Source organism: Taudactylus pleione, unplaced genomic scaffold (genome assembly GCF_031769625.1).
Source record: "Taudactylus pleione unplaced genomic scaffold, aTauple2 ptg000696l, whole genome shotgun sequence".
Taxonomy (NCBI): domain Eukaryota; kingdom Metazoa; phylum Chordata; class Amphibia; order Anura; family Myobatrachidae; genus Taudactylus; species Taudactylus pleione.
Window position 1 is genome coordinate 864448 of NW_028285098.1, and position 16825 is coordinate 881272.

At 50.2% G+C, this 16825-nt stretch overlaps 1 protein-coding gene across 1 annotated transcript; it reads right to left on the bottom strand.

The window, feature by feature from the left end:
* Window positions 1-383: 383 nt before the first annotated feature.
* Window positions 384-11070, bottom strand: LOC148477725 (protein S100-A4-like). Its single transcript, XM_088456289.1, has 3 exons — window positions 10964-11070; window positions 5334-5477; window positions 384-594 (listed from the first exon to the last, which is right to left on the bottom strand). The coding sequence occupies exons 2-3, from the start codon at window positions 5469-5471 to the stop codon at window positions 454-456; spliced, it is 279 nt and encodes a 92-aa protein (XP_088312415.1). The 5' UTR covers window positions 5472-5477; window positions 10964-11070; the 3' UTR covers window positions 384-453.
* Between the last annotated feature and the right edge of the window lie 5755 nt (window positions 11071-16825).

The window sequence follows — 16825 nt, forward strand, 5'->3', positions numbered from 1 at the left end:
CACAACGCATTTCTCCACACACCTCATGGTGGGTACACACTAGGACGACGGATACAGATACACACTTTACAATCGTCGGCCCGATGTGTCGTGCCTGCCCAGTGGTGATGTCAGTCACCCGCGGCCTCTGCAGCAAGTGTACGGGCAGACGGCTGATCGCCCATACACACACCAATATATCCATTGGCTATGCTGCAGAGCCGTTGTGATATGTCTGGGAACGTCGTTCACAGATATATCGTCTGAACACACTGGCCGACACACGCTCAGTATGTCGGCCAGTGTGTACCCAGCATCAGTCATCCCTGAGTGATCACAAAGTGTAAGGAGCCTGAGGTGGCTCAGGTTGACCCTGGATCCCAAAGACGAGTAATGCCAACAACTTATCCAAACATTATTTTTATTACAGATGTTATAACTTTAATATGTAAAATGCCCCCTCTGCCGTGACCTCTACTTGCAGAGCTCTTTTTCCAGGGTCAAGGCCAGGCATGCGTTGAAGATCATAAATTCCTTGAAGGTAATTTTATTATCCCCATCCATGTCCATCTGTCCAATGACTCCCTTCAGGATGGCGTCTTTCTTTTCATTGGCCTGTCAGAGCAGAGAGCACAATGCATCACTAAAGTATCATGAATAGGAATTCCTTCTGTACAGCAGATCAGAAAGTTATGGCAGCAAAGGACTTTGTGTTGTCATATTAGTTCCCCCCTGGACTTGATATTCGTAGGATCAGTTTATCCTCCCTGAAACTGGACACTATCAATGTGAAGTGATCGCCCTTACCTGGGTAGAGCATGGTGTTGCCACCTGTCCGGGATTCCTCTGGACACTCCGGAAATTTGTAGCTTTCTTTCGCCTGCGCTCTTTGTTTGCTGACGGACATGCGCGTCCTTGGCACTACACTGCTTGTTTAATTTATAGCTGTAAACGTGACTTGTGAGTGGGTGGGACTAGGCGTCCAGGAAGGGCGGGAGCTGGAATGGGCGTGTAGACGTACAGTGTGGATGTGCAGATGCGGCCAAAGTACAGTAAGGGTGTCCCCCCTTCCCCCCCTGCCACAGTGCCCGAGAGCTGGTTATCCTGCCTTTCCAGAGGCTAGGGGTATTCTCTACCAGCTGATTGCTCTGTGCTGTTGGGGGGGGGAGAGGGGGGGGTAGTTTAAAAGATTGTAATCCCCAGATTGCCAACCTAATACACCCAGTACACTGGAATTATAAATTGTTTAACCAATAAAGTTCACACTACAATCACAACATATAATATAATAGGTTACTTCACCCATGGGTGTAACTACCATAGGTGTAAGGGGTGCAGCTGCTATAGGGCCCAGAGCTGAGGGGCATCCATCTTCCTTATCACGTGGGTGTAACTACCATAGGTGTAAGGGGGGCAGCTGCTATAGGGCCCAGAGCTGAGGGGCGCCCATCTTCCTTGTCACATTGGTGTAACTACCATAGGTGTAAGGGGTGCAGCTGCTATAGGGCCCAGAGCTGAGGGGCCCATCTTCCTTGTCACATGGGTGTAACTACCATAGCTGTAAGGGGTGCAGCTGCTATAGGGCCCAGAGCTGAGGGGCCCATCTTCCTTGTCACATGGGTGTAACTACCATAGGTGTAAGGGGTGCAGCTGCTATAGGGCCCAGAGCTGAGGGGACCATCTTCCTTGTCACATTGGTGTAACTACCATAGCTGTAAGGGGTGCAGCTGCTATAGGGCCCAGAGCTGAGGGACCATCTTTCTTGTCACATGGGTGTAACTACCATAGGTGTAAGGGGTGCAGCTGCTATGGGGCCCAGAGCTGAGGGTCCCATCTTCCTTGTCACATGGGTGTAACTACCATAGGTGTAAGGGGTGCAGCTGCTATAGGGCCCAGAGCTGAGGGGCATCCATCTTCCTTATCACGTGGGTGTAACTACCATAGGTGTAAGGGGGGCAGCTGCTATAGGGCCCAGAGCTGAGGGGCGCCCATCTTCCTTGTCACATTGGTGTAACTACCATAGGTGTAAGGGGTGCAGCTGCTATAGGGCCCAGAGCAGAGGGACCATCTTCCTTGTCACATTGGTGTAACTACCATAGCTGTAAGGGGTGCAGCTGCTATAGGGCCCAGAGCTGAGGGACCATCTTTCTTGTCACATGGGTGTAACTATCATAGGTGTAAGGGGTGCAGCTGCTATAGGGCCCAGAGCTGAGGGTCCCATCTTCCTTGTCACATGGGTGTAACTACCATAGGTGTAAGGGGTGCAGCTGCTATAGGGCCCAGAGCTGAGGGGCCCATCTTCCTTGTCACATGGGTGTAACTACCATAGGTGTAAGGGGTGCAGCTGCTATGGGGCCCAGAGCTGAGGGTCCCTTCTTCCTTGTCACATGGGTGTAACTACCATAGGTGTAAGGGGTGCAGCTGCTATAGAGCCCAGAGCTGAGGGACCATCTTCCTTGTCACATGGGTGTATCTACCATAGGTGTAAGGGGTGCAGCTGCTATGGGGCACAGAGCTGAGGGGCGTCCATCTTCCTTGTCACATGGGTGTAACTACCATAGGTGTAAGGGGGCAGCTGCTATAGGGCCCAGAGCTGAGGTGCGTCCATCTTCCTTGTCACATGGGTGTAACTACCATAGGTGTAAGGGGTACAGCTGCTATAGTCCCCACAGCTGAGGGGCCCATCTTCCTTGTCACATGAGTGTAACTACCATAGGTGTAAGGGGTGCAGCTGCTATAGGGCCCAGAGCTGAGGGGCGTCCATCTTCCTTGTCACATGGGTGTAACTACCATAGGTGTAAGGGGGGCAGCTGCTATAGGGCCCAGAGCAGAGGGACCATCTTCCTTGTCACATTGGTGTATCTACCATAGCTGTAAGGGGTGCAGCTGCTATAGGGCCCAGAGCTGAGGGACCATCTTTCTTGTCACATGGGTGTAACTACCATAGGTGTAAGGGGTGCAGCTGCTATGGGGCCCAGAGCTGAGGGTCCCATCTTCCTTGTCACATGGGTGTAACTACCATAGGTGTAAGGGTTGCAGCTGCTATAGAGCCCAGAGCTGAGGGACCATCTTCCTTGTCACATGGGTGTATCTACCATAGGTGTAAGGGGTGCAGCTGCTATGGGGCACAGAGCTGAGGGGCGTCCATCTTCCTTGTCACATGGGTGTAACTACCATAGGTGTAAGGGGTGCAGCTGCTATAGGGCCCAGAGCTGAGGGGCCCATCTTCCTTGTCACATGGGTGTAACTACCATAGGTGTAAGGGGAGCAGCTGCTATAGGGCCCAGAGCTGAGGGGCGTCCATCTTCTTTGTCACATGGGTGTAACTACCATAGGTGTAAGGGGTGCAGCTGCTATAGGGCCCAGAGCTGAGGGGTCCATCTTCCTTGTCATATGGGTGTAACTACCATAGGTGTAAGGGGTGCAGCTGCTATAGGGCCCAGAGCTGAGGGGCGTCCATCTTCCTTGTCACATGGGTGTAACTACCATAGGTGTAAGGGGGGAAGCTGCTATAGGGCCCAGAGCAGAGGGACCATCTTCCTTGTCACATTGGTGTAACTACCATAGGTGTAAGGGGTGCAGCTGCTATAGGGCCCAGAGCTGAGGGACCATCTTCCTTGTCACATGGGTGTAACTACCATAGGTGTAAGGGGAGCAGCTGCTATAGGGCCCAGAGCTGAGGGGCGTCCATCTTCTTTGTCACATGGGTGTAACTACCATAGGTGTAAGGGGTGCAGCTGCTATAGGGCCCAGAGCTGAGGGGCCCATCTTCCTTGTCACATGGGTGTAACTACCATAGGTGTAAGGAGTGCAGCTGCTATGTGGCCCAGAGCTGAGGGTCCCATCTTCCTTGTCACATGGGTGTAACTACCATAGGTGTAAGGGGTGCAGCTGCTATTGGGCCCAGAGCTGAGGGGTCCATCTTCCTTGTCACATGGGTGTAACTACCATAGGTGTAAGGGGTGCAGCTGCTATTGGGCCCAGAGCTGAGGGGTCCATCTTCCTTGTCACATGGGTGTAACTACCATAGGTGTAAGGGGTGCAGCTGCTATAGGGCCCAGAGCTGAGGGGCCCATCTTCCTTGTCACATGGGTGTAACTACCATAGGTGTAAGGGGAGCAGCTGCTATAGGGCCCAGAGCTGAGGGGCGTCCATCTTCTTTGTCACATGGGTGTAACTACCATAGGTGTAAGGGGTGCAGCTGCTATGTGGCCCAGAGCTGAGGGTCCCATCTTCCTTGTCACATGGGTGTAACTACCATAGGTGTAAGGGGTGCAGCTGCTGTAGGGCCCAGAGCTGAGGGGCGTCCATCTTCCTTGTCACATGGGTGTAACTACCATAGGTGTGAAGGGTGCAGCTGCTATAGGGCCCAGAGCTGAGGGGCCCATCTTCCTTGTCACATGGGTGTAACTACCATAGGTGTAAGGGGTGCAGCTGCTATAGGGCCCAGAGCTGAGGGGCCCATCTTCCTTGTCAAATGGGTGTAACTACCATAGGTGTAAGGGGTGCAGCTGCTATAGGGCCCAGAGCTGAGGGGCGTCCATCTTCTTTGTCACATGGGTGTAACTACCATAGGTGTAAGGGGTGCAGCTGCTATGTGGCCCAGAGCTGAGGGTCCCATCTTCCTTGTCACATGGGTGTAACTACCATAGGTGTAAGGGGTGCAGCTGCTATAGGGCCCAGAGCTGAGGGGCCCATCTTCCTTGTCACATGGGTGTAACTACCATAGGTGTAAGGGGTACAGCTGCTATGGGGCCCAGAGCTGAGGGGTCCATCTTCCTTGTCACATGGGTATAACTACCATAGGTGTAAGAGGTGCAGCTGCTATAGGGCCCAGAGCTGAGGGGCCATCTTCCTTGTCACATGGGTGTAACTACCATAGGTGTAAGGGGTGCAGCTGCTATAGGGCCCAGAGCTGAGGGGCGTCCATCTTCCTTGTCACATGGGTGTAACTACCATAGGTGTAAGGGGTGCAGCTGCTATAGGGCCCAGAGCTGAGGGGCCCATCTTCCTTGTCACATGGGTGTAACTACCATAGGTGTAAGGGGTGCAGCTGCTATAGGGCCCAGAGCTGAGGGGCCCATCTTCCTTGTCACATGGGTGTAACTACCATAGGTGTAAGGGGTGCAGCTGCTATAGGGCCCAGAGCTGAGGGGCCCATCTTCCTTGTTAAAGTTACATGTGTTTTATGCATTTATCACCATTGGGTGGTACATCAAATACCTAGTTACGCCCCTGACTGCACCCCATAGAATATACAGAGATCACTTGTTGCAGACAGGCAGGCTGGCCGCTAGACACAACAGAGCTGGACCTAAACAATAAGTAGTGGCTGGGAGGACAAATATACTCACACACAGTGTAGGGTACTCCTTCACAGCCAGATCACACAGCTCGTCCTTGCTCAGCGTGGTGGCGTCTCCATCCTTCCCAGCGTACTTCTTAAATACGGCAATGTAGTTGATTGTAGCTGTTTCCAGGTTACAACTCATTGTTATCTAGGGAGAAAAATAATGAAGATTTGTACCACACACTGGGGTCTATTCATCATCACTAATTTCTACAAAAACAGGTGAAAATTACTTTTTTTTTTTTTCAGGCCATTCATCAAATTGGATTTCACATCCGCTGTCTCCGTACCAGAGTAATGATGAATTGCTCCAACACTCGCGTCCATTCGGACCCCGATAATTAACATAATAAATAGAGACCATTTTGTATGTAGGGCAGGACTGGTGATCATATAGGAATAGCATATTACTATTAGTGTGTGCTGGTGATAATACTAGCATATTAGAAGTCCCTAATAGTATATTACTATTAGTTAGGGTAAGTATGCTGGTGATAATACTGGAATAGCAGAGGTCAGTGTCAGCATATTACTATTAGTTAGGGTAAGTATGCTGGTGATAATACTAGAATAGCAGAGGTCAGTGTCAGCATATTACTATTAGTCTATTAGTTAGGGTAAGTATGCTGGTGATAATACTGGAATAGCAGAGGTCAGTGTCGGCATATTACTATTAGTTAGGGTAAGTATGCTGGTGATAATACTGGAATAGCAGAGGTCAGTGTCAGCATATTACTAGTAGTTAGGGTAAGTATGCTGGTGATAATACTGGAATAGCAGAGGTCAGTGTCGGCATATTACTATTAGTTAGGGTAAGTATGCTGGTGATAATACTGGAATAGCAGAGGTCAGTGTCGGCATATTACTATTAGTTAGGGTAAGTATGCTGGTGATAATACTGGAATAGCAGAGGTCAGTGTCGGCATATTACTATTAGTTAGGGTAAGTATGCTGGTGATAATACTGGAATAGCAGAGGTCAGTGTCAGCATATTACTATTAGTTAGAATAAGTATGCTGGTGATAATACTGGAATAGCAGAGGTCAGTGTCGGCATATTACTATTAGTTAGGGCAAGTATGCTGGTGATAATACTGGAATAGTAGAGGTCAGTGTCGGCATATTACTATTAGTTAGGGTAAGTATGCTGGTGATAATACTGGAATAGTAGAGGTCAGTGTCTGCATATTACTATTAGTTAGGGTAAGTATGCTGGTGATAATACTGGAATAGCAGAGGTCAGTGTCGGCATATTACTATTAGGGTAAGTATGCTGGTGATAATACTGGAATAGCAGAGGTCAGTGTCGGCATATTACTATTAGGGTAAGTATGCTGGTGATAATACTGGAATAGCAGAGGTCAGTGTCGGCATATTACTATTAGTTAGGGTAAGTATGCTGGTGATAATACTGGAATAGTAGAGGTCAGTGTCAGCATATTACTATTAGTTAGGGTAAGTATGCTGGTGATAATACTGGAATAGCAGAGGTCAGTGTCAGCATATTACTATTAGTTAGGGTAAGTATGCTGGTGATAATACTGGAATAGGAGGGGTCAGTGTCGGCATATTACTATTAGGGTAAGTATGCTGGTGATAATACTGGAATAGGAGGGGTCAGTGTCGGCATATTACTATTAGTTAGGTTAAGTATGCTGGTGATAATACTGGAATAGCAGAGGTCAGTGGCAGCATATTACTATTAGTTAGGGTAAGTATGCTGGTGATAATACTGGAATAGCAGGGGTCAGTGTCGGCATATTACTAGTAGTTAGGGTAAGTATGCTGGTGATAATACTGGAATAGCAGGGGTCAGTGTCGGCATATTACTATTAGGGTAAGTATGCTGGTGATAATACTGGAATAGCAGGGGTCAGTGGCAGCATATTACTATTAGTAAGAGTAGGTGGAATAGCAGAGACCACTGTTCGGTTATTCCTGGGTGTTTGTGTAATAGTAATTGGTAACAGCAGAAGACGGCATCAGACTATACTTGCTGTGTGGGAGTAATAATACTGGAGTAGTAGACAGAGTTGCAGCATTTCCCTGCTATGCGGCTGTGTGACTCATGCATGAACAGTGCTGTAAGTTTTCCAGTTTCAGGCAGATTGAAGTCTCTTTCAGCATCGCTGCGGCTTTTCCTGGCACACAACCAGTCTCTGTTATGTTACCAGATGTGAGAGGTTGGCCTGGTTAGAGCTGGGCCTTAACCCCTGGAAGCCTGGCTCATGTATCCTCACCAGTACATCCCCCCTCTGCCTCATGGTTACTCTGCATACTACTCATCCCCAGCTTCTACTCGTGGGGGGATCTCACAGGGACTGTATTAGGGTTCTCATTGTGCACCCTGCACCCTACTACCAGGGACGGGGTGATAATACCAACCGATGATCCAGCTGCATTGCTGCAGGTCAGTGGTCACTTCCCACCAGGGGCTTGTTGGAGGGGCCTCCCCCCTCCTTACCTGTCAGTGGTTGTGTGCTGGGCTGGGACCACATTGGCTGATTAGCAGTGTGGAAGGAGGGGGCAGATTTGCCCCTGGCTGGGGGGCACATGACACCCCTCTGTGGAGAGAAGACTTTAGTTTTAAGGAGGCATGGCACCCATATTACCAGAGACTGGCAAAGCTCACTGCTTCCCACCTGGGTACACTCTGGCAGCCCATTTGTGTTACCTCTACCCCCAACGTCTGCTAAGCAATACATTGTTAATAAATATAATTGCCATTAGAAAATGGCAATTATGTACATTTGTTGTGGTCCCCCCTTCCCTTCCCTACTGCACCACTACAAGGTGAGAATTTACTATTGAGAGGTTTTGTACATTTCCATTCATTGTCTACCAGTTTTATTGGGGATTTCTGAGTCTTTTATTACGGGATTGTGACCAAACAGCCATAAAACCGCAGAAAATCACAGAAATGGCAAAACTTAGCTTATTCAGTCAGTAAGCCTCCTGGTCTGTATAGCCAGCTATAATGATCATGTTACAGGCTCTGAGTGCTATGCGAAGCTACCCTCCGGATGCATCAACCTTTAGTAAATATCAGACTAGATGCATGAGAGCAGAACGTTTCCATCCATATTGCAAAATATCAAGAACACGTTTGTGTAGTAGCATTCCCAGGGGAAGACGGGCTCTGCATTCTGCACACTGAACCATCTGATTGTGTCAGCAGGAGAATGCTCTGCAAGTCTCTTCAAGTTCATTACTGGACTGTTACATGGCACCAAGCTCCGTCTGCAGAGCCCACGTACAGCAGCTTACACTGAGCTGTGCTGATAATTATATAGTGCTCTGTATGTTCTTCAGACCTTTGCTTTTATGTTTGGCATTAAGAGACACACCCTACGAGACAGGCCCAGCGCTGCTCCCATGCCTAGGGTAATGGGATTACTCCAGACTGGAGGAGACAGGAGGCATAGGATACATAGCTTGGGGCGGGGGAGTCAGAAGAGTTAGTATACTCAGCTGGTGGAGAGAGAAGAGAGGATACCCGGCTGGGGGATAGAGAAGAGAGAAAGGATACCCGGCTGGGGGATAGAGAAGAGAGAGGATACCCGGTTGGGGGAAAGAGAAGAGAGAGAGGATACCCGGCTGGGGGATAGAGAAGAGAGAGGATACCCGGCTGGGGGATAGAGAAGAGAGAGGATACCCGGCTGGGGGATAGAGAAGAGAGAGGATACCCGGCTGGGGGAAAGAGAAGAGAGAGAGGATACCCGGCTGGGGGATAGAGAAGAGAGAGAGGATACCCGGCTGGGGGATAGAGAAGAGATAGGATTCCTGGCTGGGGGACAGAGAAGAGAGAGTATAACCGGCTGGGGGATAGAGAAGAGAGAGGTTACCTGGCTGGGGGATAGAGAAGAGAGAGGATACCCGGCTGGGGGATAGAGAAGAGAGAGGATACCCGGCTGGGGGATAGAGAAGAGAGAGGATACCCGGCTGGGGGATAGAGAAGAGAGAGAGGATACCCGGCTGGGGGATAGAGAAGAGAGAGGATACCCGGCTGGGGGATAGAGAAGAGAGAGGATACCCGGCTGGGGGATAGAGAAGAGAGAGAGGATACCCGGCTGGGGGATAGAGAAGAGAGAGGATACCCGGCTGAGGGATAGAGAAGAGAGAGGATACCCGGCTGGGGGATAGAGAAGAGAGAGAGGATACCCGGCTGGGGGATAGAGAAGAGAGAGGATACCCAGCTGGGGGATAGAGAAGAGAGAGGTTACCCGGCTGGGGGATAGAGAGGAGAGAGAGGATACCCGGCTGGGGGATAGAGAAGAGAGAGGATACCCAGCTGGGGGATAGAGAAGAGAGAGGTTACCCGGCTGGGGGATAGAGAAGGGAGAGAGGATACCCGGCTGGGGGATAGAGAAGAGAGAGGATACCCGGCTGGGGGATAGAGAAGAGAGAGGATACCCGGCTGGGGGATAGAGAAGGGAGAGGATACCCGGCTGGGGGATAGAGAAGAGAGAGGATACCCGGCTGGGGGATAGAGAAGAGAGAGGATACCCGGCTGGGGGATAGAGAAGAGAGAGGATACCCGGCTGGGGGAAAGAGAAGAGAGAGAGGATACCCGGCTGGGGGATAGAGAAGAGAGAGGATACCCGGCTGGGTGATAAGAGAAGAGAGAGGATACCCGGCTGGGGGATAGAGAAGGGAGAGGATACCCGGCTGGGGGATAGAGAAGAGAGAGGATACCCGGCTGGGGGATAGAGAAGGGAGAGGATACCCGGCTGGGGGATAGAGAAGAGAGAGGATACCCGGCTGGGTGATAAGAGAAGGGAGAGGATACCCGGGTGGGGGATAGAGAAGGGAGAGGATACCCGGCTGGGGGATAGAGAAGGGAGAGGATACCCGGCTGGGGGATAGAGAAGGGAGAGGACACTGTAGAATGCTCGGCTAGTGGAGAGAATACATTGAGGATGATTTTGAGTTGAGAGCAAAGTGAAAAACACAAATAACTATGTATAAAGAACAGATCTTGCTGCAATACAAGCTGAACACATACATTTTATTTGTTACATGCAGGGTAAATACTGGCTGCTGTCACATGTAGCCCACAGATGCTGGACATTACAGTTTACATTATAGTTTGGACACTCCGCTCCCTAATGTGTGGGTACACACTATGCGACATATCGTTGGTACAGCCGATGAACGATATATATCGCCCCGGCCATGGGCTCATGTATACACCTGATATGTCTGTGAATGACGCTATTCACAGACCTGGGCTAAGCCTATGGCGTGGGTACACAGATTATACAGAGAGAGTGCAGGACCTGGGCTAAGCCTATGGCGTGGGTACACAGATTATACAGAGAGAGTGCAGGACCTGGGCTAAGCCTATGGCGTGGGTACACAGATTATACAGAGAGAGTGCAGGACCTGGGCTAAGCCTATGGCGTGGGTACACAGATTATACAGAGAGAGTGCAGGACCTGGGCTAAGCCTATGGCGTGGGTACACAGATTATACAGAGAGAGTGCAGGACCTGGGCTAAGCCTATGGCGTGGGTACACAGATTATACAGAGAGAGTGCAGGACCTGGGCTAAGCCTATGGCGTGGGTACACAGATTATACAGAGAGGTAATAGGCAATGTGCCAAATCCCACGGAGGTCAGAGACATCACTTACCAGATGATGTAGGTAGTGTACAGCAGGAGTCGGGGGTATACAGTCAGTGTGTCAGTAACAGAAGGAATGCCCAATATATACACAGGCGTGAGCCTGCCACACCCTGTACATGCCTGCAGGGTGCCTCTCCTCCTCACTTCTCACTGGTCACTCCTGTTCTCCTACTTCTAGTGGGGGTATCCTACCAGCCCCCGACCCCCCTTCCCCAATATGTGACAGTAGTGTGCCTACCTGACGTGCTTAACCCCTTCGTGGCTGGGAGATCAGCATACGTGTTATTAGCCCACAGCAGGACATACATGCAGCGTCTCAGGCAGCAGCCAGGTCTGATGTTCTATCCCGGTGACTGTAATATGGTGATAATCAGGACCCCGTGTGCTTTATTCTGTCCCAGATCAGCAGACGTTATAGAGGAGTCACATCTGTGCACTGTCTGCTGCCTGTTACAGCCGGGTTCTGTGCAGATAGCTGCATTTTCCTCTTCTTATCTTATAATTGTAGCTATAAGCTGCTGGCAGTGTATGGAAGCACATATATGTATGTTACAAGGTAAAGCAATAGCCGTAATAATAAGGTGTAAACCCTGGAAACGCAGCCGGTAAGAGTGGACATTCCTAACGGGGGCTTCACATTAATACAAGTCTGTTCCCAATCCCAAAACTGAGGGGGAGATGTATCAAAGCTTGGAGAGAGAGATAGAGCACCAACCAAACAGCTCCTAACGGTCATGTTTCAAACACAGCCTGTAACATGGCAGTGAGAAGCTGATTGGTTGGCACTTTATGTATAGAATGACGCAATGGCAGCCAGCGATCGCCGGCCATGGTGCATGTGCGCAGTTTGCAGGTATCCGCATTTGGACCTGAAATCAGGCACTATGTGGGTGCTGTCCTCAGATCAGTCTGTTCATAGTGCCGTATACATGCACTATTCTATATGCTAATACTCATCCTCTGTGCAGGGACAGTTGTCTGCTGGCGTGCCCAGACCTGCGCCCACTGCTGACAAGGTGTGCCTGAGCCTGAGGTTATACTTGTGGCACGTACATTATAAGATCGGTCTGTGCTGGTGGAGGTGCATCCTGTGCCTCCTGATCACATAGATGTACACTGTGAGCGCTAGGCAGGTCCATGTATTACAGTGATGCACAGTGCTTACTGTATATGTATATAATGCACAGGAGAATCCTGTGCCTCCTGATCACATAGATGTACACTGTGAGCGCTAGGCAGGTCCATGTATTACAGTGATGCACAGTGCTTACTGTATTAATGCACAGGAGAATCCTGTTCCTCCTCAGGGTTGAAATTAGGATTTTTGTCACCCGAAGCAAGGCCATAATTTGGCGTCCCCCCCCAAAAAAAAATACAACATAGAGGATAAAAAGGTGTGTGGTTTTGTGACACAGTAATACCCCTTACAATACATTATGCCACACATTAATGACCCTTATAACACAGGAATGTCCCTTACAACAGATTATGCAACACAGTAATGCCTCTTACAACACAGTAATGCCCCTTACAACACATTATGCAACACAGTAATGCCCCTTACAACACGTTCTGCCATAGTAAGGCCCCCCTTGACATTATGCCACAGTAAGCCCCCCTTGACATTATGCCACAGTATGGCCCCTTTTACATTATGCCACAGTAAGGCCCCTTACACATTATGCCACCGTAAGGCCTCTTTGACATTATGCCACAGTAAGGCCCCTTACACATTATGCCACAGTAAGGCCCCTTACACATTATGCCACCGTAAGGCCCCTTACACATTATGCCACAGTAAGGCCCCTTACACATTATGCCACAGTAAGGCCCCTTACACATTATGCCACAGTAAGGCCCCTTACACATTATGCCACAGTAAGACCCCTAAGACCCCCTTACATATCATTGCCACAGTAATGCCCCTTACACATTATGCCACAGTAAGACCCCATACACATTAAGCCACAGTAAGGCCCCATTTCCCTTCTCTTAGCTGCCAGGGCTGTTTAGTGAGCGAGCTCGGGGTGGCGTGGGAGGTTGGGCACCCCCACCGCCGCAGCTGTGAGGCAGTGCTGGATCCCGGAGTATGCGTGCGGCATCCATTCAGTGCCGAGAGAGGGCTGGGGTAAGCCCAGCTAGTGATGTAGTGCTGGGCTCTCCCCCAGCTTGACGTTACACGGGAGGTGTGCTATGCGGGCAAGCCCCCAAGTAACGCCACTAAGGGGGCATCTCCTATGGTAATCAGGCATTGCCCCCCATGCTTGCAGACGGCATCCCGATCGTATGGAGACCATGAAAAGGTAACTATCAGCTGCGGGGGGAGGGGATTAGGTTTAGGCACCCTAGGGGGACTGACTGCGGGAGGTGGGAGGTTAGGCTCTAGACAGGGGGGGCTAGATTCAGGCACTAATGTGGGAGGATTAGGGTGAGACACTAAGGGGGGAGGGTTAGGTTTAGGTACCAAGGGGGGAGGGTTATGTTTAGGCACTTACAGGAGGGTTAGAGTGTGGGGTAGGGAAGGTTAGTATGAGGGTGCACCTTACTGCCCCTCTTGCAATGCTCATTGTAGTAGTGCCCCTTATGCAATGTCCCCAGTAGAGGTACTCCTTATGCAGTGCCCCATGTAGTAATGCCCCAAGTAGTGCACCCTTATATAGTGCCCCTTATACAATGCACCCAGTAGTGGTGCCCCTTATAGAGTGCCCCCAGTAGTGATCCCCTCTATGCAGTGCCCCTTATACAGTGCCTCCAGTAGTGGTCCCCTCTATGCAGTGCCTCCAGTAGTGGTCCCCCCTATGCAGTACCCTCAGTAGTGCCCCTGATACAGTGCCCCCCAGTAGAGGTCCCCCTTATGCAGTGCCTCCAGTAGTGGTCCCCCTACGCAGTACCCTCAGTAGTGCCCCTGATACCGTGCCCCTAGTAGAGGTCCCCCGTATACAGTGCCTCCAGTAGTGGTCCCCCCTATGCAGTACCCTCAGTAGTGCCCCTGATACCATGCCCCTAGTAGAGGTCCCTGTTATACAGTGCCTCCAGTAGTGGTCCCCCTACGCAGTACCCTCAGTAGTGCCTCTGACACAGTGCCCCCAGTAGTGGTCCCCATTATGCAGTGCCCCCAGTAGTATTCCCCATTATGTAGTGCCCCTTACATATTAAGGATACTGAATTTTAACCTCTATACGCTCCTACCTATACCTTCTAAAGGCTGCCTATAAACCTCTAAATTGACGCTATTTGCGTACGCAGTCATACAGGAAAATAAAGACTTTAGGCCTTGAACATGTGTTTCCAAAGCACAAAGTATTATTCAAGTAAAGTACAGTCAGTTACACGCTGTGATCTAAGTACAATTTAGCGCAAAGAAATGATACAGACCCAAGATACAGTTATACATACGCAGTCGCTCTGGACCAGATACCGGCATCAGCAAGAAACCTCCGTCAATCAGCAAGAAGACTCCAGACTGGGGTCACAACACACACATTTATACCCTCACAGAAACAGACAACACAATAGAGAGGTTTGCTGCTGATCCCATTGGTTCCCAGTGCGGGTGCATCTGTTACAGGGCATTTAACAGGTTGATTCAAATGGACACAGACCAGCCTCTAACAGCTTGTTGCCTCCGTTTTTCCCGCCTCATGCAAATCTAGGCTGTTGGTTTCACAATGTACATTTTGGTGCTTTAAGTCTCTACGGTCCATAAGTTGAGAATGCATGTTGCGATCTTCACACCGATTATACCGAAAAGCTGTTGAGAAAGTGCAGATCAGTATAACACCAAACACGGCTTACTTATCACGTATAAAACCTTAGATACCAAAATAGCTTTTATTTCACAGCATTTGTAATAAATGGATAAAACTTGGATCTTATACTTTAGAGCTATGGAACCTTTTATGTGAGTGTGCTTTATGTAAGTATTAGGGAAATGGGAAAAGACGCTAGTTAACTTCGGGCAGATGCGTGCGCACTAAGCTAATAAACAGCGTTTTCATACTGGGCCTTATGCATTCGCTAATATGCGACATGTTAACAGCGCAATTGTGTGTATTAATGTGTGTATGTGATATGGTAAAAGATGCGATCGCCTAATGCTAATAATAGCATCGCCATATGTACTTAAGTGTAAGTTTAGCTAAAATGGCGCTGAGCGGACATTCGCAAAATGGCGTCTTGCCGATCTCATTTCCAAAATGGTGTCTTGCGGCCATTCGCAAGATGGCGTCGTTTCGACCTTATTTAAAGCTGATCTTGTCTCAGCCAATTATCCAGCTTCGACAATATACACAGACTTATCTGAATTCCTGCTCCTGTGCCCACCATCACCCGCTCCTCCGTGTTTGCTCAGCACTATGGGAGAGATGTCATGCGTGAGCTCCAGCCCTGCTCCGGCCGTGGGTGCAGCACCAATCAGTCTGTCTGACTCTCATTGGCTGCTAAAACAAGCGCAGCGCTGCCGGGTAGTAGGAGAGTACCACCCAGCGCCGGCAGTGATGTGCTTGTTTTACTGTGTAATGCGGACCGCACTTCACTAACTGACCTGGACCGCGGCCGGCGGTGCCCCCATTAAATTAACTTATAACAAGCTTATTAGAAGTGATGAAACAATTTTGTGACCACTTACAGACGCAGCGTGCCAGGCTGAGGGCCGGATGTACTTAAGTAAAAATGTGGCCAAAATTTCCTTTACGTACATAACTTCAAATCTTTCTGGAGCTTGTACCCGGTAACTAAAAGGCAATCTGTACTAATAACAGCCTAAGGGCTTCTTTTCCTCCCAGCGTCCCCTGCAGTTCGAGTGTTGTACGCATACTCACCCGAAATGGGCGGGAGGCTCCCGAAAAGCAGCCAAGTCTCCCCGACCTCCCGGACCGCCCTGTAGCCCCTTCCACCCACTCTAACCCCCCTCCTCGCTGACTTCCACTACAGAGCACAAGCGGGCGGTCTGCGGGGGGCGATGACGCGTAGCACTGCCCCCTCTATACGATGCTTGTTTTCTCTGCACCGTACAGTGTGGGGGAGGGGGAAATGGGGGACACAATGATGCCCCTGCATCGTCCACTTTCCCGACCGCCAAACCCCCTTTCTACCGGCCTGGCTGAAAGTCGGTTGTCTGTGCATGCGGTCAGTGGCAGGATATATATCGCACCCATAATGCGATGCTCTGTACATCCTGTAATAACTGTATAATGTATGATAGGTGATGTATAATGTGCTTCTCTGAGAGCTCAATCATCTTTATGTAGATGTGGAGTTTTGTTCATATAATGTGATGGCATGATAACACTTCACTGTGTTCATTTGTGGTTTGGTGCGTCATAGAGGCAACTTTGTTACCTGTCTGGCATTGACTGCAGCCCCTAGAAGCCAGTACCGGCTGCCATAATAGCATGGGAGTGGGTTCCCATAGGAACTGGTGTGTGACAAGTGCCCGGTGTGTCCCCTGCGTGCGTGTGAGAGACCAGTGCCCGGTGTGTCCTCTGCTTGTGTGTGTGTGTGTGACCAGTGCCCAGTGTGTCCCCTGCATGCGTGTGTGTGACCAGTGCCCGGCGTGTCCCCTGTGTGTGTGACCAGTGCCTGGTGTGTCCCCTGCATGCGTGTGTGTGACCATTGCCCGGTGTGTCCCCTGCGTGTGTGTGACCAGTGCCTGGTGTGTCCCCTGCGTGTGTGTGACCAGAGCCCGGTGTGTCCCCTGCGTGTGTGTGACCAGTGCCCGGTGTATCCCCTGCGTGTGTGTGACCAGTGCCCGGTGTGTGACCAGTGCCTGGTGTTTCCACTGCGTGCGTGTGTGAGACCAGTGCCGGTGTATCCTCTGCGTGTGTGTGACCAGTGCCCGATGTGTCCTCTCCGTGTGTGTGACCAGTGC